This window comes from Podarcis pityusensis, assembly GCF_964106645.2.
Source record: "Podarcis pityusensis genome assembly, chromosome: 18".
Lineage (NCBI taxonomy): Eukaryota > Metazoa > Chordata > Lepidosauria > Squamata > Lacertidae > Podarcis > Podarcis pityusensis.
Genome location: NC_138043.1, coordinates 10,115,728 through 10,142,014, shown reverse-complemented (window position 1 = coordinate 10,142,014; position 26,287 = coordinate 10,115,728). Strand labels below are relative to the sequence as shown.

Genomic DNA, 26,287 nt, shown 5'->3' with positions numbered 1-26,287 from the left:
TTCTATTTTCAGCAGCTGGTTATCTCCAAAGGCCGGACGCTTTCACAGAACTCAAGCCACCCAGCTGGTTGCAACCTTGACTTGGCAATCTTCTTTATTCCTGCAGCCCCAAACCGGAGCAAAACAAGCGAGACGCGTCCCCCCTCCCGCCCCCAGAAACAGTCCCAAGATGGGCATGTCTGTCTAAGGACGTCCGGAGGGCCCAAAAGGCTGGACCAACCAGGGGAAATAATAACAAGTTATTTATTCCACCCATCTGACTGGGTTCCCCAGCCACTCTGGGCTGCTTCCAACACAGTAAAACATCAAATTTTAAGAACTTCCCGATACAGGGCTGCCTTCAGATGTCTTCCAATAATCAGATAGTTGTTTATCTCCTTGACTTCCGATGGGAGTGCGTTCTACAGGGCGGGTGCCACTACCGAGAAGGCCCTCTGCCTGGTTCCCAGTATCCTCACATCTCACAGGGAGGGAACCACCAGAAAGCCCTCGGAGCTGGACCTCAGTGTCCGGGCTGAACAATGTGAGCAGAGATGCTCCTTCGGGTATACAGGGTTTAGGGCTTTCAAACTCAGCACCAAGACTTTGAATTGTGCTTGGAAACGTACTGGGAGTCAGTGTAAATCCTTTAGGACTCGTGTTCTATGGTCTCAGCGGCCACTCCCAGTCACCAGTCTAGCTGCCTCATTCTGGATTAATTGTAGTTTCTGAGTCACCTTCCAAGGTAGCCCCACGTAGAGCGCCTAGCAGTAGTCCCAAGTGGGAGATAACCAGAGGTTGGACCACTCTGGTGAGACACGGCGCAAGCAGGGAGGGTCTCAGATGGAGGTGGTAGACAGCTGCCCTGGATGCAGAACTGACCTGCACCTCCATGGACAGCGGTGAGTCCAAAATGACCCCCAGGCTGCGCACCTGGTCCTTCCGGGGCACACTTACCACTTTCAGGACCAGGGAGTCTCCCACACCCACCCACCCCTTGTTCCCCAGAAGTAGCACTTCTTTCTCGTTGGGATTCAACCTTAATCCATTAGCTGCCATCCACCTAATGGACGATGACATGACGACTCCTAAATTTAATTATCATGCCGTGCTGCGTAATGTACCAGGTTTTACCAGGAACCCAAAGCAAAAGTCCGAATGGTTCTAATTCAAACCCTGAGGAAACCAGGTCCCCAAATTCCTAGGCTGGGATCCCCAAACCTTCTAAGTTATAGAACTGTAGGGTTGGAAGGGACCATGAGTGTTGTCCAAATCCCTGCAAGGAAGGAATCCTTTGCCGGATGTGGGATTTGAACCCACAACCGAGTCTTATGCTCCACCAAATGAGCTGTCCCAGTTCACTCCCAATTCCCCAGGTTTTGCAGTGTGTGCGCATGTTGTATCCAACTAAACTCTTTATTCTAAAAGTGCAGAAGAGGACCTCCCTACGGCGAACAGGCACAATACTTAAAAATACAAATAAAGGGAAAGGGAGTACATGGCAGAGGTATATAAAATTACGCAACAGGTAGCCCCCCCCATGGGTCAAGGACTCTGGGGCTTCCCCAATGACCTTTAATTATTTTACTGGTTTGTCTCCTGCGTGGCTTGATCTAAGAACTGTTCTAAACACACCCACACCCTAAAACCCCCCCTTCTGGATTAATTTGAGACTCTCCATACGGCCCTTTGCTAAAGAAGTTTAGAAGCCAACGTTTGATTTCTTAGACGCAACGAAAGGCAATTCCAGAAATAGAAAGAGAAAAGGAGTAACTTGTTTTAAATGAAGATACAGGATTCCAAACCAGTGTGTGTTTTTATTCTAAAAAGGGGGTGGGGAGAGCGAGAAAAACAGGCGTCGGAAGCAGGCACCGGGAGACGAAGGAAGTCCGCGACAAAACCCCCGAACGGCTTTTTCAGCTGGTGGGGGGCGGTGGGGGGATGCTGCCGGGCCCTTCCGTGGGAAGCGGGGGTCTCAGCATGGGGGGCAGGGGGGCGGGGGGAGGGACGCCGGGAGCTGGCGGGAGCTGCGGTGGGCCCGGGGGCATGGGGACGGGCCCCGTGGGGGGCGGCATGGGGGGCATGGCGATCCCTCCGGGGGGAGGCGGGGGGAGGGAGTCCGGGAGCGGGGGGCGGGGGGGCAGGCCGTTCATGAGCGGGGGCGGCGGGGGCCTCTTGACGGTGGCCGGCCCGGCAGGGATGCTCTGCGGGGCTGGGGGCTTCTCCATCTTGAAATGGAACTGCAGGAAGAACTGGGAGAGGAGAGAGGAAGAGAGAGAGTTACCATCAAGAGTAGGAGAGCGTGGCTTAGTCCAGAATCCTGTTCTGGCCAATCAGAAGCCTCTTCTGCAAAGCCCACGAGCAGAATTCGAACGCAGGAGCAACTCCCCCTCCCGTGGTTTCCAGCAACTGAGATCAGAAGCCTGAGAGAGCAGCCTCTCCGCCACGAATATAGGAGCCACTGGGTACCAGCGGATGGACGTTCAAAGAGGATACGGCTCTGGCGCTTAGTGGTCCCAGGCTCCATCTCCAGGGAAGCAAAATAACACAACAGGATGGCCAATAACAAGGGCACTAAACACTATTTATACAGGTGAAACTCGGAAAATTAGAATATTGTGGAAAAGAATAATGCAGAAGAGCTGAAGGCTGCTGTTGAAGCATCCTGGTCTTCCATAACACCTCAGAAGTGCCACAGGCTGATAGCATCCACGCCACGCCACATTGAGGGAGTAATTGATGCAAAAGGGGCCCAAACCAAGTACTGAGTACATATGCATGCTTCTGCTTCTCAGAGGTCCAATACTGCTCTATTTGCAGTCCTTGTTTTGCTGATTTCGTTTAATATTCTAATTTTCCGAGACTGTTAATTTGGGGTTTTCATCAGCTGTACGCCATGATCATCACAATGATAACAAATAACGCTTGACATATCTCGCGTTGCATGTCATGAGTCTATCTCATATATTAGTTTCACCTTCTAAGTTGAATTACTGAAATAAATGAACTTTTCCACGATATTCTAATTTTTCGAGTTTCAAACGATCAGAAATTGCAACCAAAGTCTCTGAATCTTCTTCACCAGCCGCGGTGGAATAATTCAAAAGTTCGATACATACATAATCTGTCACCAAATATCGCCGGAACAGAGTTTCCGGATAACCAGTCTGTTTCGTTCAGTGCTTCATCAGCCAATCTTTATCAATTCAATCCCCCCAGATGAACAGAGTTGAACATGTAGATGTTCATCTGGGGGGATTGAATTCTGAGTTAGATTTTCATTGTTTTATTTAATTGCATTATCTGCCACGATCCACTGACTTGGGTGGGGTACTGTTTTCATCTGGTTGTCAGGCATTCTTGCTGTTAATGTTGTGCTGTGTCTTTAAATTCCCTTACAGTATATTAATTTTCACCTGCGGCTAACTATATTATGTTCTTTACAATTTGTTACCAGCATCAGTGACTACAGTATCATATGATCCAGAGCATATTTTCTACAGTGTTTATGTTTACATGTAAGATCGGGTATGTATCTTAGTTGTATATATTATGCATTCTATTTTATACAGGCGCCGGTTTTATCGCATGTATATTGTAATTTCAGCTTTTTAAGAAACTGAATTGCATCCTTCTCACATTAATTCTTACAAGCCTGGCTGATGAAGAATTGATAAAGATTGGCTGAACAAAACAGATTGGTTATCCGGAAACTCTGTTCCGGCGATATTTGGTGACAGATTATGCATATATCAAACTTTTGAATTATTCTACCGCAACTGGTGAAGAAGATTTAGAGACTTTGGTCGCAAATTCTGATCATTTGTATTAGCCTATAAATAGTGTTTAGTGCCATTGATACTGGCCATCGTGTTGTGTTATTTTGTTCAGCTTGTCTATACAGTGGTACCTCGGGTTACATACATACCTCGGGTTACATACCCAGAAATAATACCTCGGGTTAAGAACTTTGCTTCAGGATCAGAACAGAAATCGCGCAGCAGTGGGAGGCCCCATTAGCTAAAGTGGTGCTTCAGGTTAAGAACGGGCCTCCGGAACGAATTAAGTACTTAACCCGAGGTACCACTGTGTTGCAACACAGGGGTCTGTTTACAGATTATTGCATCTCCAGGGAAGGTTCTCTCTCCCGCAAATCTCAAATCCTGAAGAGTCAGAGCAGCACTGGTCGGATGCCCAGGTTAGGATGGTGGTGGCCAGTGGCTCCAGACCCTCCCAGCCCTGCTCCCCCCCCCCAGACCCCGCTTACCTGCTTCGTTTCCCGGTTCCAGTGGGTCCAGAACTTGCCCTCGGCTTTGTCAATCTCCCTGCTTGGCACCTGAGCAGAGGGAAAGCGTTAGTAAGAATGTCTATCGCTTAGCCAAAGCGCATAGAACAGCAGAATATAACGCTATCTGCACGCTGGTAGGTTTTTAAAACTTGTTTTGGACATCTGATTTAATCAGCCATTTTAACTGTAGAAGTTAGAATCACGCCATTGTAGAGTTCGAAGGGACCCTGAGAATTTTCTAGTCCGCAGAATTAGATAAAATGACAGGAAGATTTCGAAACCTGCGCGACCAGAGATTTACAGAAGATTGGAAGAAATATACGAACTATTTGAAAGCAACTGTAATCAACAAATTATGCTAGTAGGACTACAAGAAGTTTTGTAAGGGGAAATATATGAAACGTTGCCAACTAGAGAAAGAATAGAGATATTAGTTATGAGATTTAAATGTAAAAGTGAAAGTAAAAAATGTATATTAAGTGAATAGATTGGAAAATTTTCAGATGTGATTGATGGAAGTAAAAAAAAACTGTATAAGATGTAAAAGTATGTTCAATTACTGTTGAAAATGATATGTTAAAGAAACTAATTTTTTTAAAAAAGAGAATTCTCTAGTCCACCCACCTGCAATGTAGGAATCTGTCGCTGTCCCATACACAGCCTTGGCATTATCAGCACCATGCTCTAACCAACCGTACATAAATCAATTGCCAAGCTAGAAAATGTACCCCAAGGTTTCCCATCTTGCCTCCTAGAACCTCGTTTCGTCTCTCACCCTCGGCCAAACAGCCCAACCTCGTACATTTGTGGCCAGGGGGGGGCTTTCAGGATGTCGGAAACTGTCATATACTAAATGCTTCTTCTGTGTCAGGTATAAACTTCCTCCATCCAGGGCAAAGCAGCCCATCTCTGGTTCCGGCCAAGTCTCGGAATAAAAAACCCAGTTCCACTTTTGAAATTCCAAACCAAACTTTGTTTCTTGCACCCAGGTCTTCCCCACTTTTTTTTTTAAAATATATGGCCTACTAAACAAAGTGCTGGAGGAGACTCTTGAGAGTCCCATGGACTGCAAGAAGATCAAACCTCTCCATTCTGAAGGAAATCAGCCCTGAGTGCTCACTGGAAGGACAGATCCTGAAGCTGAGGCTCCAATACTTTGGCCACCTCTTGAAAAGAGAAAGACCCTGAGGTTGGGAAAGATGGAGGGCACAAGGAGAAGGGGACGACAGAGGAGAGATGGTGGGACAGTGTTCTCGAAGCTACAAACATGAGTCTGACCAAACTGTGGGAGGCAGTGGAAGACAGGAGTGCCTGGCGTGCTCTGGTCCAGAGTCAGACTAAACGACTAAACAACAACAACTAAACAAAGAGGATAGTGGAAACACCGATCACCTTGAAAGCGATGGTCTCGTAGGGCTCTGCTGCCATCAGCAGATACTGCCAGCGCCGGTCGGGGGGTTCAATCCTCTGCTCGTATGCTGACATAAAACGATGTCTGGGCATGATGCTCTCGGCGATCTCCGGGTAATCGATCTGCGCCATTAAATCAGTTTGCTGGATTTAGGAATTGCTCCCCATGTCAACAAGGAATATGTATTTATCTATAGACGGTGCTCGTATCCCACCTGCTCAATGCCTCTTCTGTGGTGGCTCCCCAAACATTTATCTTTGCACATAAATACACTCACACACCTATACATACGGGGGACTGTGCAATCATCGTCTGGGGCCCTTCTTCCTGTGCCTCCTCCTCATGAGGGCTGAAAGGTGGCAACACAAGAACGGGCCTGTTCTGTGGTGGCTCCCCTTTTGTGGCATGCTCTCCCATCATTACATGTCTTTAGACGCCAAGCAACAATATTCCTCTTTACCCAGGCCTGTGGCCATTAAATAATTCATAGCCTGTAAATATGGGGGAGGGGGCTGTTTTATGATGACTATTTTGTTATTAGGATTTATGTCACTATGTTTTTTAGCTATGTTTTAATTAGTTATATTTTGCAATGTGTTTCCAAGGTTGTACACAGCCCTGAGATCTTTTGATAAAAGCCTGCATATCAATGGAATAAATAATGAAATAAATGGAATAAACAACACTACAGTGTTTGCCTCCTCATTTAATCCCTACAGCAATCCTGCGAGGTGGTCCTCCCCCACAAGGTTATCCAGTAGGCTTCTTGGTTGTGTGGGGACTTGAACCCTGCTGTCCCCCCTGGTCTTAAGATTGACACTCTAACCCAGTGATTCACAAACTTTCTTTTTTGGGGGGGATTGCCCCCTTGGATCCATAAACTCATCCCTACCATATAAAGAGCATTATTCAGAATAGTGGTTCGCAAAACCCACTATGAAAGATAATAAGGCAAAAGAATTCAAAGCGGTAACCATTAATTGCCCATTTGTTCAAAATCCAATTAAAACTACTTTCAGGGGTTCTCAACCTGTGGGTCCCCAGGTGTTGTTGGACTACAACTCCCATCATCCCTGAGCTCTGGCCTTGCTAGCTAGGGGTGATGGGAGTTGTAGTTCAACAACATCTGGGGACCCACAGGTTGAGAAAGGCTGATAGGTTACTTCAACAAAATTGATCAGCTTGATCCAGCGATACCAGTTTTCCAAAGTCTGATAGTAATTTACACCTCCAGCAGCACCCTCACCCCTTAGCGAGCTCCCAGGTAATCCCACCACAACCCCCTGGGGGCAGCCCCACCCACTTTGCGAACCCCTGCTCTAACCACTACACCACACTACACTGGCTATTCCCAGGGTCAGGGACAAGGAGGGAGGAGGGGGAGTGGGGTGGGCAAAAATATTTCAGAATTAATAAGCTGTCTTAAGTCACGTTGGCAACAGGGGATGGTTTTGCCCTGGCGACATCAAAGTCACTGCGAGGTAACAGGTAACAGGTAGATGAAGATACCTGGAAGAGGAGGCTCTGCTGTCCCATCTCTGGATCCCTCTGTTTGGTCACTGAAGGACAAAAAAAGAAGGAAAGGTGGAGGTTAGCATGGCTTTGTAAAGAGGCACAGGGTGAATTGGCTTTGGGGCTGTGTGTTCCTGAAAGGAGCGCACCCAGCTTCCGCCTTAAAAATGGACAGTGAAGATTCTAGACCTCATGAGTGCACTTCGGAAAGTGCACAGCACTGCTTGCTCGTACCTGAGACATCAGACTTTCTTGAGGATCCTTGCCTGTCCCCATTACTCAGAATAAGTAACTATTATTATTATTTTATTATTTATACCCTGCCCATCTGACTGGGTGGCTTACAGCATATCTAAAAACATAATTAAAAACATCAAACGATACCGGGCTGCCTCCAGGTATCTCCTAAAAGTCACAGTTGTTTATCTCCTTGACATCGAACGGGAAGGAGTTCCACGGGGCGGGTGCCACTACTAAGAAGGCCCTCTGCCTGGTTCTCTGTAATCTCACTTCTCACAGGGAGGGAACCGCCAGAAGGCCCTCGGAGCTGGACCACAGTGGGGGTGGAGACGCTTCTTCAGGGATACTGGGCCGAGGCCGTTTAGGACTTTTAAAGTCAGCACCAACTAGGGCTGGGAGGGATCTAACTTTTAACACTGTGATATATCACTAGCTAAACATTGTGGTATACTGATATATCACAATGTCTGAAATAAGGATGGAGCTATGTAGAGGCATTGGCTGGCTTCACAGTTTCCCCCACATTGTGATTTTGCATATCAAACACACTCGCACACACATCACAATTTGTAATATATTGCCAGGCCCAAAATTATGAAACTGATATCGCGATATGGACTTCTAACCGTTTTGGATGATAACAAAGAAAAACACGCAGAGGAACAGTGTTCGTGTAACTGAACCTGGCTGCAGAATCAGGACTACCGGGTGGCAGAAGTGCCATTAAAGTGTGTTCACACACAAACACAGCCCCCCTCATTTATCACGACAGATACAAAGTGGTCTAGGTGGCCTGCCAGGACCTGAACATCAGAAAGGCCTGCAGGATTAGGCCAATGGGCCATCCAGCCCAGAACCCTGTCCTCACAGAGGCCAGCCCGATGCCTCTTCTGGGAAACACACGATCAGGATTCGAACACAGAAGCCCTCTCCCTGTCCTGCCGCTTCCAGCGGCTGATACCCAAAAGCGCTGCTGCCTCGCCACTCTGGCTAGCAGACACTGTTAGCCTTATCTGGCAAGGGAGGAAAACGGAGCCCCAAGGAGAGAGCGGGGCGCTACCTTTGTAACCCGGACGGCCGATTTTCACAAACTTCTTCACCTCGACTTTGACCTTCTCAGGGGCGGGTTGGGCGGGGGCTTCTTTGGCTTCCTTAGCTGCTCGGCGAGCTCTTTAAAACAAGAAAGAGGAGTGGGGGAGAGGGAAAACAGCTTTTAGATAACTCCAGGGGGAAGAAGAGGGGGGGTGCAGGATGTTTTCGTAGGAAGCTCTCTACCGTTGACACTTGCTTAATTATTTTTCTGCCAGACCCACTAACCTCCCCCAGTCGACTTTTGTTCCAGAAGTCTTAACACAACTTTGCAAACCTCAGTCGTGCTGCCATGTTCTTTTTGGAGAAAAGAGGCTTTCCTCCTGGGAACCCTTCCAAACAAACCACACTTGTTCTGCCATGAACGTTTAACATTTAACATGCTAGTAGTAGATGAAACTCTTGGATTTCTTGCAATTCCTCTGAGCACCGCACGGTCTGACCTTGGGGTGAATTTGCTGGGGCGTCCACTCCTGGGAAGACTGGCAGCTGTCTTGAATGTTTCCCACTTTTGAGTAATCTTTCTCACTGTAGAATGATGGGTTTTAAATTGGTCGCAGATGGCCTTATAGCCCATCCCAGTTTCATAGGCGGCAGCATAGAATCATAGAGTTGGAAGAGACCACAAGGGCCATCGAGTCCAACCCCCTGCCAAGCAGGAAACACCATCAGAGCACTCCTGACATATGGTTGTCAAGCCTCTGCTTAAAGACCTCCAAAGAAGGAGACTCCACCACACTCCTTGGCAGCAAATTCCACTGTCGAACAGCTCTTACTGTTTATCTTACTGTTTAGCAACTGTTTCTCTAAGAGCATTGCTGATATCTTTCTTCCTTGGCCTTGTGTCATAACACACCTGAATGCTCCAGACCATCAAACTGCCAAAACTTCGGCTTTTATTGAGGTGGGCGCACTGGCAGGTGATCAATTAAGAAAGGGCATTTCATTAGCAGCCCCTGTCAGCAACTTAGCCTCTAAATTCCTATGGAAGCCGTAAGAGTGTACTCAGTTTTTCACACGTGGCTTCTCCATTTTGGGTTTATTTCTCTTAAATAAACGACATGGTGTAATATGTGATGTGCTGTTGTTCATCTGAGGTTGTATTTACCTAATTTTAAGACCTGCTAAGGAGGTACGCAGGTGGAGCTGTGGGTTAAACCACAGAGCCTAGGACTTGCCAATCAGAAGGTTGGCGGTTCGAATCCCTGCGACGGGGTGAACTCCCATTGCTTGGTCCCAGCTCCTGCCAAGCTAGCAGTTCGAAAGCACATCAAAGTGGAAGTAGATAAATAGGTACCGCTCTGGCAGGAAGTAAACAGCGTTTCCGTGCACTGCTCTGGTTCGCCAGAAGCGGCTTAGTCATGCTGGCCACATGACCTGGAAGCTGTATGCCGGCTCCCTCAGCCAATAAAGCGAGATGAGCGCCGCAACCCCAGAGTCGTCCGTGACTGGACCTAACGGTCAGGGGTCCCTTTACCTTTACCTTAAGGAGCAGAAGATTATTATGCCTTGATATGTAGAACCACAGAATTCAAAGAGGCTGTGCTTTCTTTTCCCTGTGACTGTGTATACCAAAGAAACAAAAGCACACTTGTCTTTTTAGAGAAGGCAGACGCTTTCTCTGAACTGCCATGGGAGGAAAGCTTATGAATGTGTGGAGGAGGGCTGTCTAAAGGATACCTTCCTCAGCTGCCCCAAAGGCTGCATGTCTGCCAGAAGAGGCACATGGCCTTCCTTGCCACATTTCAAGCAAGGAGCATTTCCAGCTTCTCAGGACGTCCCTTACCCCACAGTGACAGCAAGTGAAGAACACCAGAAGAAAATTTAAGGAGCACACTGGTGGATCAGGCCAGTGGGAAACCCGCAAACAAGATTCTAGCACAAAAGCACTTGCCAGTCCTGTGACTTCCAGTAACTGTGATTCAGAAGCACTGTTGCGCCTCACTGTGAAGGCAGAGCATGGCTCTTGTGGCTAGTAGCCATTGACAGCCATGAATTAGTCCTGTTCTCTTTTAAAGCCTTCCAAACTGGCTCCTGCAACAGGGAGTTCCATAGTTTATCTGTCTTGGCCAACTGGGGCCCATTCAACCCAACACTCTGTTCTCACAGTAGCCAATCCAATGCCCAGTTTTCAAACCATTGCAGCTGCTTCCAGCTATCTTTAAAAGCCGACTTGAGCAATGAACATTCCCCCTCCCTCCATGGACACAGAAGCCCTATAGAATAAATCTATGCCAGTGTTTGGGAAACACCTGTAGGCCCCGAGATAATGCTGGACTCCAAATCCCATTGGCCTGTGCTGACTGCTGGGGGCTGGAGTGCAACCTCTGGTTTCCCCATGACTGGTCTAAGAAGAAGAGAGGGAATGCCTCTTATAAACTGAGGCATTCTTCCAGCAGTATCTGCAAGGCCACAGGCTCCCCATCCCTGGTCTAAGAATGGGTGAGAATGCTTAAGCAGAATGTTAAGCAGGAGGCATTCTTCCATCTCTAGTGCGGGGGTAAGGAAATTCTGCTTCTCATATCAGGGAAAGGGAAGATTTAAATAAAAGTAAGCGTAAAGAAGACAAAGATGAGCACATGCTCAGAGTTAGCAACTTACAAATTGGTCTGATGCTTCTTCCCCTGAGTGTGTGCCAGGTAACTTCCCTGTAGGAAGGAAAGGCAGAAACAAATTGATTAGGAAGAGGGGGCCAAAGTCTTGGGCTCAGGATTGACTACATCAGCCAACATGGAGCCTCCAATGGCTATTGAGTCATAGAATAATAGCATTGTAGAGTTGGAAGAGACCACAGGGGTCATCCATTCCAACCCCCTGCAATGCAGGAATCTTTTGACCGACATGGCGCTCGAACCCACAACAATGAGATTAAGGGTCTCACGCTCTACCGACTGTCTTGTTGCTGACTACACTGACTGTCCGTGGCTCTCTGTTTCTGGCAGGGACTTTTTCCCAGCCCCACCTCGAGGCGCTGGGGTCAGAACCTGGGACCCTTGGGTGCTCTACCATGGAGCTACAGAGCCCTCCTTAAAAGCTAAACAAGGCACCAGACCTCATGGTTCCATACAAACATGGCTGACAGCACTAAGATTAAGGATAGAAGCCACCCGAAGAATCAAAACGTAAAATAAGAAAAACAAGGTGTCTAACAGGCCTGATGCTCTCGCGTTTTAGGAATGGAGGAAGCTGCCTTACAGACTGGGTCAAGCTCATTACTCTCTACAGCAGAGCTTCCCAAACTTGGGCCTCCAGCTGTTTTAGGACTCCAATTCCCACCATCCCTGACCGCTGGTCTTGGGAAACCCTAGTCTACAATGACGGGCAGCCGATCTGACAGGAGTCTTTCCCTAGCTCTACTGATGTTGAAGATTGAACCGGGATCTTCTGTGTGCAAAACAGATCTCTGCTAATGAGCTTCGGTTTGTCCCTCAATCTCTCTCTCTCTCTCTCTCTCTCTCTCGTAAGATTCCAGTCCTCATGACCTTGAATGTATGGCTGATTTAAACAGAAATGCAGGAAGCTGCCTTACACAGTTGGGACACGGGTGGCGCTGTGGGTTAAACCACAGAGCCTAGGGCTTGCCGATCAGAAGGTTGGCGGTTCGAATCCCCACGACGGGGTGAGCTCCCATTGCTCAGTTCCTGCTCCTGCCCACCTAGCAGTTCGAAAGCACGTCAAAGTGCAAGTAGATAAATAGGTACCGCTCCGGCGTTTCTGTGCACTGCTCTGGTTTGCCAGAAGTGGCTTAGTCATGCTAGCCACATGACCTGGAAGCTGTACACCGGCTCCCTCGGCCAATAAAGCGAGATGAGCGCCGCAACCCCAGAGTCGGTCATGACTGGACCTAATAGTCAGGGGTCCCTTTACCTTTACCTTACACAGAGTCAGTCAGGCCTCTGGGTCTACCTAGCTCCTTTACGTCGGGTAGCAGCAAGATATGAAGCCCTCCAGTTGCTCTTGGGGCAACGATGGAAGTGAAAGCGTAAAAGAGAACAGAAAAAGTGGGGGGCAGGGAACACTCACCTCGTTGTTGTGCAACGTAAGACAAAGCTTGCATTCGTAAGAGCCCAAGTGATTTTTCATAAAGTAGGGATCCTGGAGGAAAGGGGGGAAATGACGGTAAGCAGGGAAAACTCGAAGCTACACCCATACACGGCAAGTGCACATTCCAAACATTTATCTCTTCATTTAATATACTCCATTAATATTAACCCCGTTAATATATCAAGTAGCAGGGCCTTGTAAGCCCACACAGGCACCCAGTCCTCGCCTTCCCGCGCGCAAAGAAGAAGAAGTAGAGTTTGGATTTGATATCCCGCCTTTCACTCCCTTTAAGGAGTCTCAAAGCGGCTAACATTCTCCTTTCCCTTCTCCCCCACAACAAACACTCTGTGAGGTGAGTGAGGCTGAGAGACTTCAAAGAAGTGTGACTAGCCCAAGGTCACCCAGCAGCTGCATGTGGAGGAGCGGAGATGCGAACCCGGTTCCCCAGATTACGAGACTACCGCTCTTAACCACTACACCACACTGGCTCTCCTCTCAAAACACTCCTCATTTTGGTAGGTGGCACTTCCTGTTTTAGGGACAAGTAATCCCACCTTGTTGATGTCAATCGTTTCCAAGGCCAGCTGCCTCAGCCGCTCCCGGCGGTCCCTGTTGCTCTCTGAGGCAGAAGCGACGCCTCCGCTCCCCGTCTTCCCTCCGGGACGGTGCTGGAAATCCATCGTGGACGATCCAGAGCTTCAAAACAGATCCTGGAGAAAAAACTGGGGGGGGGGGGTGGAGGTGTCAAAGATAGAGAGAGAATGCAAGTTATTAGCTCCCAGGATGGTTGCTTTCAATTCATGGCAATCCAGGGTTTGTATTGTAGGTCTGAGGGTGAGCACCAGGTCAGGGGGAAGTGAGACGGCCACTTTGTTGCTCACTACCAGCTTGAAGCCCTGTCCCCTGCCAGCATGAAAAGCAGCCACCTTGCATGAAAACTTTCTTCTCCTCAAACTTTCTTCTCACTCCTGTGATCGTTTCCTAACTCTGGCCCATCTGGGTTAGGCCACAGAATTGTAGAACTGTGGAGTTGAAAGGGTCCCCTTAGGGGTCATCTAGTCCAACCCCACTTGCAATGCAGGAGCTGCAGCTTAAGAATCCCTGGTATATGGGCCACCCAACCTCTGCTTTAAGACCGCCCCCCGCCAAGGACAGCCATGGGAATGAATGGGCCTGTTACTCGTATCCATTCGCTTCAATGGTTTCGACTCCAGGTAGAACTAACATCTGTATAAAAGTCTCTCTCTTCCTTGCTTTTAAAAACTTTTAGTCCTCATGACTGAAAAATAAAGCACTGTACAGATTCTGGGTCACAGACTCTGGGTCTGAGTAGACTCAATGAAATGGGGACACACAGACCCTCTAAGGGTCCCTATTTTGCATGGACAGCCCCAGATTTACAGAAGCCATCCTGGTTTCTGATTTTGATCCTGGAATGTCCCGCTTTCCCGGCTTAAAAGGTAAAGGGACCCCTGACCATTAGGTCCAGTCATGGCCGACTCTGGGGTTGCGGCGCTCATCTCGCTTTACTGGCCAAGGGAGCCGGCGTACAGCTTCCGGGTCATGTGGCCAGCAGGACTAAGCCGCTTCTGGCGAACCAGAGCAGCGCATGGAAACGCTGTGTATCTTCCCGCCAGAGTGGTACCTATTTATCTACTTGCACTTTGACGTGCTTTCGAACTGCTAGGTGGGCAGGAGTTTCCCAGCTTAGCACGTCCCTATTTCCATTGGAGAAATGTTGGAGGGTCTGGAGTTCTGCAACCCCCGAGCCAAGGAGATAAGTCACTAGACAACCGTTAGCAAACATCTGAAGGCAGCCCTGCGTAGCGAACTATTAAAATGTCTTATGTTTTTATATGTTGGAAGTCTCTCAGGATGGCTGGGGCAACCCAGTCAGATAGGTGGGGGGTTATTATTATTATCAAAATATAACCACAATAAATTTATGATGATGGGGGGATGGGGCGTCCCTATTTTCACCGGAGAAATGCTGGAATGTCTTGAGCTCGGCCAACGCTGGAAACCCTAATTAGCCACTATTCATAGCTGCCAACGTTTCCCTTTTTTTAAGGGAAATTCCCTTATTCCCAATAGGATTCCTCGCAAGAAAAGGGAAAAGCTGACAGCTCTGCCAATATTGGGGGGCGTCCCTCCCCCCTACCTGCTTCTTCTTCCTCCTCCTCCTCTTCCTCCTCCTCGGCCTTCGCTCTTCCCTCCTTCCTCCTTCGGAAGCCAAACGGAGCCGGCCCGCCGCGCCACAAGGAATGCACTTCCGGGTCAGCCCTCCGCCGTCACCCGGAAGCTATGTCGGGGGGGGGGGGCGCAGGCCGGAAGCGAACGGGAAAGAAACCGCGACTGCGCCTGCGCGGAAGGAAGCACTTCCGGCTCCTCCCGAAGGCCAGGGCGGAAGTAGAGCGGAAGTGGGAGGCGCGCGAGCCATAGAGCCGAGCGGGCCAGAAGGGCGGGGAGGCGGCGGCGGCGGCGGCGGCGATGCGGTACAACGAGCGGGAGCTGCTGTCTCTCTCCCGGCAGCCAGCCGAGAAGGCGGCCGAGGTCCTCATGCGCGCCCCGAAGAAGGGAAGCGGTGAGGAGGAGGCGAGGGGGGAAAGGGGTGACGTCACGAGAGGAGAACACCGCGGCGTGACGTCACCAGGCGGGTTGGGTGACGTCACGCCTGCCAGGGGGTCGGGGAGGAGGAAGGGGCGGCGGCTCCCGTGGCGTCATCAGAGTTTATTGGGTTGGGGTGGTAGCAGAACTCCCAACCTCGTCCTCACTGAGGACTAGCACCTTTACTGTTCCAGGGGGTTGATCTGGATGACCCTCATGGTCCCTTCGAACTCTACCCTTCTACGATTTCGGTTACTCCGGTTTTTTATTTTGCTCGCTTGCCCAGAGGTGTTTCCATTCCCTCATGTGTTCTGCTCTTACTGTCATCAGCGTATTGCGATGTCCTGTCTTGGATGTATCCGCTCAGATTCCTGCCTTGCGGGCAGCGGCGTAGCGTGGGTTGTCGGCACCCGGGGCAAGGCAAGTAATTTGCGCCCCCTAACCCCTAACCTGCCGCCGCTGCCAGCTTCTTCTTGCTGCTGCCTGGTCTGGTCTGGTCTGGTGTGGTTCTCTCCCGCGCTCAGCGCTGCGCTGGGCGGCCGCTGCACTGTCCCTCCCTCAGATAGTCCTTCGCTCTCTCTCCGCACCGCACACCTGGCACCCACCCCCTCCACAGTGGGCAGCGACCCAGCGGCTCGGATCGGATTCGCACAGCCAGCACTGCAGTGAGAGAGAGTGAGTGAGCCAGGTAGGGGCAGAGAGCTGCGAGTGCGAGCGCCCCCCCCCAGATGTTGCGCCCGGTGCAGCCGGCCCCCCCTGCACCCCCCACGCTACGCCACTGCTTGCAGGTGGTTGATGACCCTTGGCGGAGGGCTGAATTAGTAAAAGTCACCAGTTGTGGGAACATCTGCCTTGAGGTCGCAGGAACTCATCTTCGCTCTCCCAAACTTGGACATCGTAGAACTGTAGAGTTGGAAAGGATGCCAAGAGTCATCTAGTCTAACCCTCCACAATGCAAGAATCGCAGAGCTACAAAAATGGTGTATTTTTCTCTCTATAAGACGCACCCGACCATAAGACACACCTAGTTTTTAGGGGAGGAAAACAAGAAATAAGAAGCCTCCTTCACTCAGGAGGCTTTGCAGGGTGTTCACCGATCCCTCTTGCCCTCCTGGCTTCAGCGAAAGCAAGCCTCCTGGCTTTCCCCCCACCTCCCGCACATAGCTGTCAACCGTCCCTTATTTGGCGGGAAGGTCCCTTATCCCAACGCCGTGTCCTGCTGCTGTCCCTTATTGATGATGTCCCTTAAATTTCCCGGGTTTCAAAGGAAGCAGCTCCTCTCCCTCCCTCCCTGCCGGCCAGGGAGGAGGGAGGCTCCAACTGTATTGCTCACCCAATAAGGAGTCTAAGAACGACTGGGGGGTGGAGCTTGCATACCTTGTGCTGATCAAATCGGCCACATTGCCTGGGGACTCGCCTTTGCTCAGCGCTTCCCAGCGGAGAGGTGACAGTGGTTTTCCTTGCTGCATCCCCTTTGCCGGGTTGCTGCACTGTGGGAACCACCGCTTGAGGCTTCGTTTGGCTGCTGGCTGGGCTTTCTGCCTTTGTCTTGGAGGAGCTCAGAAGTTGAACATACCTGTGTTTGGAAAATCCCTTATTTTGGCTGCTGATCTCTTATTTTCGAGGCTGCTGGTCCCTTATTTTCAAATCTGTAAGTTGACAGCTATGCTCCCGCAAGAGCCGCACTCTCTTTAAAGGGAGCGCGGCTCTTGGGGGCTTTTCTGGGAGGTGGGGGAAGGGACAGAGTCGCACACTCTGTCCCTTCCCCCACCTCCCACAAAAGACAGGGATAGCCATGCGAAGCCTCCGCAGGGCAGCGGGATGAAGGTTCCCCGCTGCCCTGCAGAGGCTTCACGCAGCTAAGCCAGAAGCTAGAACAGCGAGAGGGAGCGCTGCGCAGCAATCCCTCTTGCTGTTCTGGCTTCTGGAATAGCCCACAAAGCCTGCATTCGCTCCATAAGATGTACACTTACTTTTTAGGAGGGGAAAAGTGTGTCTTATAGAACGAAAAATACGGTATGTGTCCAAGAGCTCTCAAACAACTCCCTCCATCTCGTCTTTCTCCGCAGCCTTGAAGAAGCGTTTGGTGAAACTGGTCGTCAACTTTCTCTTCTACTTCCGAACAGACGAGGCCGAGGTATTTTTGCTCACTACTTGCAGGGGAAATTACCCACTAGCAACTTTGCCAGATATAATAATGATGCGAAGCCTGCTCAGGTTACCAGTCCTCAGGTGATGAGGTCCTCTGGCAAGTTGCGGCGGGTGGTAGGAGCATGATGAGAAGGCAGTGTCTAAAATAAACTCTTGTTATTATTCTAATAAAGAGCTTGATCTTGTTAGAAGAGTCTGGCTCCTGGATCTAGTCCTGTTCTTGGAGAGCAACCAGAATAGGATATTTTTTAGGAGGGGGTCCAGCAATATCTAGATGTTCCCCAAACTCTCGCTAAACAACTGTGTTTTTATATGTCTACTTATTCGTTTTACTTATTTAATAAAATTCATTCACGATTTGACTATGTAGAAAAATCTAGAAAAATATATAAAGGGGTTGTCTCCAACGCTGGCCGCCCTCTGAGTAAAACTACTGAAATGCACAGATAGGACCACCGGGGGTCCATTAATTTCATTGAGTCTCCTCTTGAGTGGAACTTACTTCAAGACAAGACAAAAGAAGGCTTTTTACAAGGGTTTGTCTGAGAATATATTAAGCCCTCTTCATTTATTTTTCTTTCTTTTTTAAGGAAGAAAAATCCTTGTGCAACTTTCAATTAAAAGCAGGGTTGGGAATATGCACAACGTAGTTACTTTTAAAAGCTTGAGCTAATGTGGAAAGTGATTAATTAATCTGTGTGTTTGTCTCTTTCTCTCTCCCCAGCCTATCGGTGCTTTGCTGTTGGAACACTGCAGTATCAGCCAAGAAGAAAGCAAAATATTTTCCATTTGTGAGTCTTTGCGGTTTTGAGGAGACAGACGGGGGGGGGGGGAATGGGGTTTACTTTTCTGGGAGCTTTTTCTTTCTGTTTTCTCTTTTTTATTGGTATTCAATTTTTTACAAATCGGTCACTAATCAGAACAAATCTAACATTTTTCTAAATTGCTCTCTGAGATGCCTGTACCCATTTTTGGACGAGACAGAACACATTCCCAGCTCACAACTACCCCCTTTCAACCCACAGTATTCAGAGAGGGTCACTCGGCCAAATGTACTTGGCACTAGATTTCAGGACAGCCAAAAGAAATTATTCGCAGGGCAATTTGGAATTTGCTGCTGTGGGTCAGGGCGGTGACTGCCGGTTTTAAGATAGTCAAGTCAGTTTATTGTGTTTTGGCAGACATCCCATTAGATACATGAAAATGGTAATAGGAATAATAAGAATAAGAGACTGACATTTCTGCCCCTTCACCTTTACCCTCTACCCCTTTTAGGTTTATTAGCACGGATTTGTAGAGCCTTAGCGAGAAATTCAGATATTATGAAGGATGTATGCCTCTCTGAATCAGGCAGCAAAAAACAAGACTTGTTTTTCTTTGAAGATAGCTTTCGAAAGGGATTGGATCATAGCTGTCAAGCATCCCTTATTTGGCGGGAAAGTCCCTTATCCCAGCGCCGTGTCCCGCTGCTGTCCCTTATTGATGATGTCCCTTAAATTTCCCGGGTTTCAAAGGAAGCAGCTCCTCTCCCTCCCTCCCTGCCGGCCAGGGAGAAGGGAGGCTCCAACTGTATTGCTCACCCAATAAGGAGTCTAAGAACGACTGGGAGGTGGAGCTTGCATGCCTTGTGCCGATCAAATCGGCCGCATTGCCTGGGGACTTGCCTTTGCTCAGCGCTTCCCAGCGGAGAGGTGACGGTGGTTTTCCTTGCTGCATCCCCTTTGCCGGGTTGCTGCGCTGTGGGACCCACCGCTTGAGGCTTCGTTTGGCTGCTGGCTGGGCTTTCTGCCTTTGTCTTGGAGGAGCTCAGAAGTTGAACATACCTGTGCCTGGAAAATCCCTTATTTTGGCTGCTGATCCCTTATTTTCCATGGCTGCTGGTCCCTTATTTTCAAATCTAAGTTGACAGGTATGGATTGGATATGTACCTCACAGCAGCTGAAGTGATCAACTTAATCCAGTGACACCAGCTTTTCAAAGTCTGATAGTCACTGGCACTTCCAGGGTCCCCTTGCCACCCTCTTAGGACCCCCCACCCAGGGAAAACACTGCCCATTTTGGGAACCACTGCTCTCAAGGGACTGGCTGGGGCAATCCAGTGTTTCAGACTCTGAAGGCATCAAGGGGGGTGGATCATGAGCAGTTTGAAGGAGGCTGGGAGGCAAGGCAGGGAGCCCAAAAGCTCACGTCCCAAGCAGATACAGTGCAAGAAGATCTTCCAAGCTCTGAAAAATCGATTTCATATGTTTCAATGCTGCTTTTCATTCCAGTGAATCGCAAAGCAGCTTACAGACCATAAATAACAGTAACACAAGAGAACATCACAAGCAGAGCACAAATCAAATAGAATCATTAACAAATCACCAGTACAACAATTACAAACCACCATTAGAATAATGAACAAATCATCAGTAAAAACCATTCCAAATCATTGTTATAACAATCCTTAAAATGCGGTTTCAGTTTCTTGCGGTCGTAGACCAGCATTTTAAAAAGAGCTAAAATGCAAAATTGTAAAAGCAAGATACGATCGTTATAAAAACAAACCAAAATAAGAGCAGGGAGACAAGAGTCGCTGACCAGCAGGTTAAAACAACTAGAGTTAATAACTATTGCTAAAGTGATCCAGTTGTAGACGGGGGAAGAAGAGTCGTGTGTCTGAAAGAGGAGATTTCATAAATGGAATAGTAATAGTCCCTCTATAGGGCTTGTTAACATAAATGTAATCTTACTGCATTGCATTTTGAAAAGGCCTAATAAGAGAGGCAGAATAAATCCTCATTATGATTCAGGTAGGTAGCCGTGTTGGTCTGACACAGTCAAAATAAATAAATAAATAAATAAATAAATTGTCCAGTAGCACCTTAGAGACCAACTAAGTTTGTTCTGGGTATAAGCACACGAAAGCTTATACCCAGAACAAATTTAGTTGGTCTCTAAGGATGTGGGTGGCGCTGTGGGTTAAACCACAGAGCCTAGGACTTGCCGATCAGAAGGTCGGCGGTTCGAATCCCCACGACGGAGTGAGCTCCCGTTGCTCGGTCCCTGCTCCTGCCAACCTAGCAGTTCGAAAGCACCTCAAAGTGCAAGTAGATAAATAGGCACCGCTCCGACGGGAAGGTAAACGGCGTTTCCGTGCGCTGCTCTGGTTCGCCAGAGTCTTGGTTGACCACAAACTTGACATGAGCCAACAGTGTGACGCGGCAGCTAAAAAAGCCAATGCAATTCTGGGCTGCATCAATAGGAGTATAGCATCTAGATCAAGGGAAGTAATAGTGCCACTGTATTCTGCTCTGGTCAGACCTCACCTGGAGTACTGTGTCCAGTTCTGGGCACCACAGTTCAAGAAGGACATTGACAAACTGGAACGTGTCCAGAGGAGGGCAACCAAAATGGTCAAAGGCCTGGAAACGATGCCTTATGAGGAACGGCTAAGAGAGCTGGGCATGTTTAGCCTGGAGAAGAGGAGGTTAAGGGGTGATATGATAGCCATGTTCAAATATAGAAAAGGATGTCACATAGAGGAGGGAGAAAGGTTGTTTTCTGCTGCTCCAGAGAAGCGGACACGGAGCAATGGATCCAAACTACAAGAAAGAAGATTCCACCTAAACATTAGGAAGAACTTCCTGACAGTAAGAGCTGTTTGACAGTGGAATTTGCTGCCAAGGAGTGTGGTGGAGTCTCCTTCTTTGGAGGTCTTTAAGCAGAGGCTTGACAACCATATGTCAGGAGTGCTCTGATGGTGTTTCCTGCTTGGCAGGGGGTTGGACTCGGTGGCCCTTGTGGTCTCTTCCAACTCTAGGATTCTATGATTCTATGATTCTATGATTCTATGATTCTATGCTGGCCACATGACCTGGAAGCTGTAAGCCGGCTCCCTTGGCCAATAAAGCGAGATGAGCGCCGCAACCCCAGAGTCGGCCACGACTGGACCTAATCGTCAGGAGTCCCTTTACCTTAAGGTGCTACTGGACAATTTTTTAATTTTTGCATTACCTGTGTAAAACAACAACAACCCACTGAGAGCTAGATTAGGCTAAGAGATCCTGACTTGCCTCCCTCTGTCTTGGGAGGGTCATGTTTGAGCTGTTTTCCCACATGAGCTGTACTGCCCTTACGCTTTGCCATAACCCTTGTCCAACAATCATAATTTTATTAAAGTTCAGTAGATAGTGAGTCGTAAGTCTGATGGCTCGGGGTCTCTGTTTGCAGGTTACCTCGAAGAACCTGAGAGAAAGTACTTCTTCGAATGTGATACAGAGGAGCAGTGTTTGGAGTGGGTTGAGGTTCTCCAGAGGGCGAGGTGAGGCCTGCCGGTCAGCCGGGGTTTGGGGACCCCTTCTTCCCCATTTTTTTCAAGGGGGTGGGGACCGTGTCTGCCAGCCAGAAGGGACAGAGCGCAGGCTGCTTGGATCACTGCGCAGCGCCCAGAGGAAACTGGCCTTCCTACTCCCCTTCCTTGGAGGTTTTTAAGCAGAGCTTGGATGGCATTATCTGCCATGGCTGCTTTAGCTGAGATTCCTGCATTGCAGGGGGTGGGGCTGGATGACCCTCAGGGTCCCTTCCAACCCTACAATTCCATTATTCTACTTGAATCCTCGCTGCAGGCAAGAGCAGAGACCCATGAGCACCGCATGCCGGTGGTGGGTGGGGACAGAGTCAAGAGTGGGTGGAGCTACACATGTAAAGTTTGCCCTCTGTGCAGGTTAGTTTGAACATCTCCCCCCCCCCCCCATCCAGGCACAATCAGAGTTTGGTGATGCACCTTGCCCATCTGGCTGGGTTGCCCCGGCCACTCTGGGCAGCTTCCAACAAATGATAGCACAGTAAGACATCAAACATTTAAAACTTCCCAATATCGGGCTGTCTTCTAAAAGGCAGATAGTTAACTCTATCTTCGTGACATAGAGTTGCAATATGTCCAGAACCCCCTGGACATATCCAGAATACTGCAGTTGGAAGCAGTGTTTGGGCAGAAATCCAGATATATCACAGCCCATGTCGGCAGTGTCATTTTTGGCGGTTTTCGTTAAAATTAGCCCCAAAACTTTTTCTCTTTTTTTTTGCAAATTGTCTCAACAACTTTGGGCAAAAAACCTTTTCTATCCGGATTTTCAGTGTTTGAAAATCCTCTGCCTGGTTCCCTGTAACTTTTCGCAGTGAGGGAACTGCCAGAAGGCCCTTGGCGCTGGACCTCAGTGTCCAGGCTGAACGATGGGGATGGAGACGCTCCTTCAGGTACAGTATACTGGGCCGAGGCCGTTTAGGGCTTTAAAGGTCAACACCAACACTTTGAATTGTGCTCGGAAACGTACTGGGAGCCAATGTAGGTCTTTCAAGACCGGTGTTATATGGTCCCGACGGCCGCTCCCAGTCACCAGTTTAGCTGCTGCATTCTGGATTAGTGGTCATTTCCGAGTCACCTAAGGTAGCCCCACAGAGAGCGCATGGCAGTAGTCCAAGCGGGAGATAACCAAGACATGTACCACTCTGGTGAGACAGTCCGCGGGCAGGGAGGGTCTCAGATGGAGCTGGTAGACAGCCACCCTGGATGCAGAATTGACCTGTGCCTCCATGGATAGCGGTGAGTCCAAAATGAAGGTCTCAAGGAAGGCCAGTGAGGGGCATGGCCAGGGGAGAACATCCAAGGGCCACACGGAGAGGTTTGGAGGGCCAGAGGCTCCCCATCCCTGAGACAGAACCTTAAAGTGCCCCACCACCACCACCTTTGCATACTCACAGCTGTTGGCTTATTAGCCGCAAAACCAGAACCACAAATCCCAGAAGTGTTGGGTGCCACAGGATCAGCTCCTCTGGGGTTGTTTTGGGGTGGAGTTAATGGCAAGACCCTCGCCATGAATGTTCGCTAGAAATCTGGTTCTGCTGCCTCCGCCCTTCATGGTCGGATCTGTTCTCCTTCTGCCAACAGCTACGAGTTCATGAGGAGCAGCTTGGTCTTCTATCGGAATGAGATCCTGAAGATGACAGGAAAGGTGAGTAGCTTCTGGGCCGGAAAGCAGGTGAGGGGGCTCACCCAGAGAGCAGGAAGTAACGGCCGGGACGAGGATGCACAGTTTCTGCCCTGGGTCATCCTGTGATACTGTGGTTCGAAGTTGTGTTTTGTTACATTTTCCTCCTAGAAGACCCATAGAACCAAATAAGGCAGATGTCTATATACAAATGGTTTTTTAAAAAAGATGTGATCCCATTGGGATCCCAAGATGAAATGTTGCGAAGCTCCTAGAAACATGATGCCAACTTGCCTGTGGCTCCTCCAGGGTTTCAGATGCAGGGAGGGGGGGGGGAATTCCCAGCCTTGCCAGGGGTTGAACCCGACACCTTCTGCATGCAGGGCATCTGGTCTGCCACAGAGCTATGGACTCGTATCCCCCGCCCTTTTAAATTTAGCATCTCCAGACATCCAGCCCTCAAAGCCTCTCCTTTCGCCACAGGACCCCCTGGAGCAGTACGGCATCTCGGGGGAAGCCCGCTTCCAGCTGGGCGCACGGAAGGTATAACCCCGAGCACTTGGATCTGGGCCGGCCCCTCACCATACCACCAGGACCCTTGGGCAGCTCCCCGAGACTCCAGGGTCAGGACTGTACGCCGACCGAGTGAGTTGCTTTCACGAACTTGCAGGATCTCCCTCGTGCCGCCAAGAGGGCGACGCCACCCAGCCACCTGCTTCCTCCTAGCTTTGGGGGGTTGAAACAAAGAGTGGAGATTTGACTCCAGCGGTTGCCGGTTTTCTCTCCTTCCAGGGCGCAGAGAACCTGCTATTCGGCTCAGAATCGCGCTTCCTCGTGTGTGTAAATGTGCACACGAACAGCACTGGCAAGGGTCTCCTGGAGCTGAAGGAAGGGGCGGGGGCTTCTTGGAATCGTGCTTGATTTTCATTAACATCCCAAATCGGGTTTGCGCCCAACTTTCATGCTGAGATTTGAGATCTGCGGAGCACCCAGAACACCCCCGGCGGAGTTTCCCCACTGAGTAACCGCTCTGGCTTTGCACACCTTCCCATCGGCTGCCTGGGTTGGGTGGGAGCCACTATGCTGTCCCTGCAAGGGATACTGGGGTGCTGAATTACTCCCCCTGCACCGCCCCCCCGCCCCGTGAAATGGGCTGTGTGTGTCTCTGAAGTCATTGCTCCCAATCCTGAGCCCCTCCCGCCCCCCGCCCCCAGCAATCCTCACCCAGGAGGGGGCAACTCTTTACTTACTCTGTAAGGAAACATTTTCAACAGGAGTGGTGGGAGCACACTCATTTTAATTCCCCAAGCAAGCATGCACATTCACCTAGTACAAGGTTTCCCAAACTTGGGTCGCCAGCGGGTTTTTTGTACTACAACTCACATTAGGACCAGTGATCAGGGGTGGGAATTGTGTTCCAAAAACAGCTGGGGACCCAAATTTGGGAAAGCCTGAACTAGAAGGCGTTGGAAAGAAGAATGCCAGACTACTGGAGCAGCAACACAACTATCTCCCTAAGGTGCTCGGCCATCTTTTACTGTTTTGTTGTGCCTTGCTGGCACCCCCTGAGTCAGAGCTGCTCTCTGCGCCTGGCAACACAGGGAAGCGAGACGAGCCCCTCGCCACTTTCCCAAGCTCGGTCCCCAAACTCTGCGCGGTTCCAAGCTCAATCCAGAGCAGGTTCCTTGCTTGCTGGGGTGGCAGAAATCTCCCTTCCTCAAAGAAAAAATACCTTGTTCTCCATCCCTCCTTGCTCTCTTCCTTCCTCTCTTTCCTCTGCCCAACTTTTGGGACTGGCAGCTGAATGTAATTTTTTATATATATAAAAATCTGCTGTGAAATTTAGAGGCGTTTTAAAAACTCACTGAAAGCTGTGGTTCTCTGGCTGATAGCAGACTTAAAACTCTGTCCTGGGGGCGCTGGGCTGCTGCTTTCTCCAACCCTGCCCTAAGAGGCTGAATTTCACTGCTGCGTGTGTGAAGCAGAGGAATGTCTCTTCTGCAAAGAGGCAGGGGAAACAAGACCAGGGAGTCTGCGATCCTCGGCCAGTAGCTCATGGACGATGGGAGCTTGTGAAATCCATCGTTGTCTAAAGGGGCAGAGTTTGGGGGACGAATGTGGGGGGAGAGAGAGAAATCACCAGCCACAAAGGGTGGCTAGTTATTTAGAGGTTTTTAAGAGGCTGTAGAAATGTAAAATGTACTTTATCAGTTTACATTCATCTTCTGTACTCCTCCTGCCCCAAGACACCATTGCCTGTTGGATAATTGGCCAGTTTTATTAGGTACTTCTGTGCATTAAACCAGAAATGTTACTGTTTTGTTGACATGCCCAGATCCCCTTTTGTTATGTCCACACTGATTTTCTTGCCCCTCTAATAAACGAAACTACTGTCTTGTTGGTTGGCTTTTTGCCTTTTCTGTGTGAGAGAGGTGGGAATAGGCTGGGACCAGTTCTGCGTTCAAAAGTGCATTCATGCGAGGATTTTTACCCCAGTGCATTGGGATACCAGCAGCAGGAGGTCAGGCACTGTCTCCTCCCCAGTCACACCATCCTTAAATTGCTGGAAAGGTGTACTTGAACTCTGCTGTTGCATTTTATTTGCCAGAATGGATGGAGGATTGTGGGGAGAGGTATCACTGCAACGAGCCAGTATGTTCAGATCAAGGGAAGTCACAGTCCTGTTCTATCTGCCTTGATCGGACCACACCTAGAGTCCAGTGTCCACTTCTGGGCACCACAATTTAGGAAGAATGTTGACAAGCTGGAAGGGGTGCAGAGGAGGGAGACCAAGATAATCAAGGGTCAGGAAACCAGACCTGATGAGGAATGGTTGAAGGAGCTGGAAAAGCGGAGACTGAGAGGAGAAAGGATAGCCATGATGATCTCCTTCTACAATAGAAAGTGTCCTTTCCTACTGCATCACGGTGTGGTACACTGGTTTGATATCAACTGATAGGAAGTGCCTACAGAGGGTGGTGAATACAGCACAAGGTA

General features: G+C 49.4%; 2 protein-coding genes across 2 annotated transcripts; one reads left to right on the top strand and one right to left on the bottom strand.

Annotated features, from left to right (window-relative positions):
- Window positions 1-1,776: 1,776 nt before the first annotated feature.
- On the bottom strand, window positions 1,777-14,859 carry SF3A2 (splicing factor 3a subunit 2). Its single transcript, XM_080989156.1, has 9 exons — window positions 14,725-14,859; window positions 13,118-13,285; window positions 12,543-12,614; window positions 11,121-11,167; window positions 8,491-8,600; window positions 7,188-7,237; window positions 5,660-5,800; window positions 4,247-4,315; window positions 1,777-2,231 (listed from the first exon to the last, which is right to left on the bottom strand). Exons 2-9 carry the CDS (start codon window positions 13,241-13,243, stop codon window positions 1,896-1,898), a joined length of 951 nt encoding a protein of 316 aa, XP_080845282.1. The 5' UTR covers window positions 13,244-13,285; window positions 14,725-14,859; the 3' UTR covers window positions 1,777-1,895.
- A 123-nt stretch (window positions 14,860-14,982) lies between these two features.
- On the top strand, window positions 14,983-25,690 carry PLEKHJ1 (pleckstrin homology domain containing J1). The gene is made up of 6 exons (XM_080989297.1): window positions 14,983-15,147; window positions 17,240-17,307; window positions 18,046-18,112; window positions 21,534-21,624; window positions 23,251-23,314; window positions 23,774-25,690. The coding sequence occupies exons 1-6, from the start codon at window positions 15,054-15,056 to the stop codon at window positions 23,837-23,839; spliced, it is 450 nt and encodes a 149-aa protein (XP_080845423.1). The 5' UTR covers window positions 14,983-15,053; the 3' UTR covers window positions 23,840-25,690.
- The last annotated feature ends 597 nt before the right edge of the window (window positions 25,691-26,287 follow it).

Excerpts from the sequence above, each read along its gene's own strand:
- SF3A2 (XM_080989156.1), bottom strand. The coding sequence starts at position 13,243 with ATGGATTTCCAGCACCGTCCCGGAGGGAAGACGGGGAGCGGAGGCGTC. Across the intron at positions 7,238-8,490 it reads CGGCCGTCCGGGTTACAAAG|TGACCAAACAGAGGGATCCA; the intron begins GTAGCGCCCCGC and ends TTTGTCCTTCAG. Across the intron at positions 2,232-4,246 it reads GGAACCGGGAAACGAAGCAG|TTCTTCCTGCAGTTCCATTT; the intron begins GTAAGCGGGGTC and ends CTCCTCTCCCAG.
- PLEKHJ1 (XM_080989297.1), top strand. The coding sequence starts at position 15,054 with ATGCGGTACAACGAGCGGGAGCTGCTGTCTCTCTCCCGGCAGCCAGCC. Across the intron at positions 15,148-17,239 it reads CGCCCCGAAGAAGGGAAGCG|CCTTGAAGAAGCGTTTGGTG; the intron begins GTGAGGAGGAGG and ends CTTTCTCCGCAG. Across the intron at positions 17,308-18,045 it reads TCCGAACAGACGAGGCCGAG|CCTATCGGTGCTTTGCTGTT; the intron begins GTATTTTTGCTC and ends CTCTCTCCCCAG.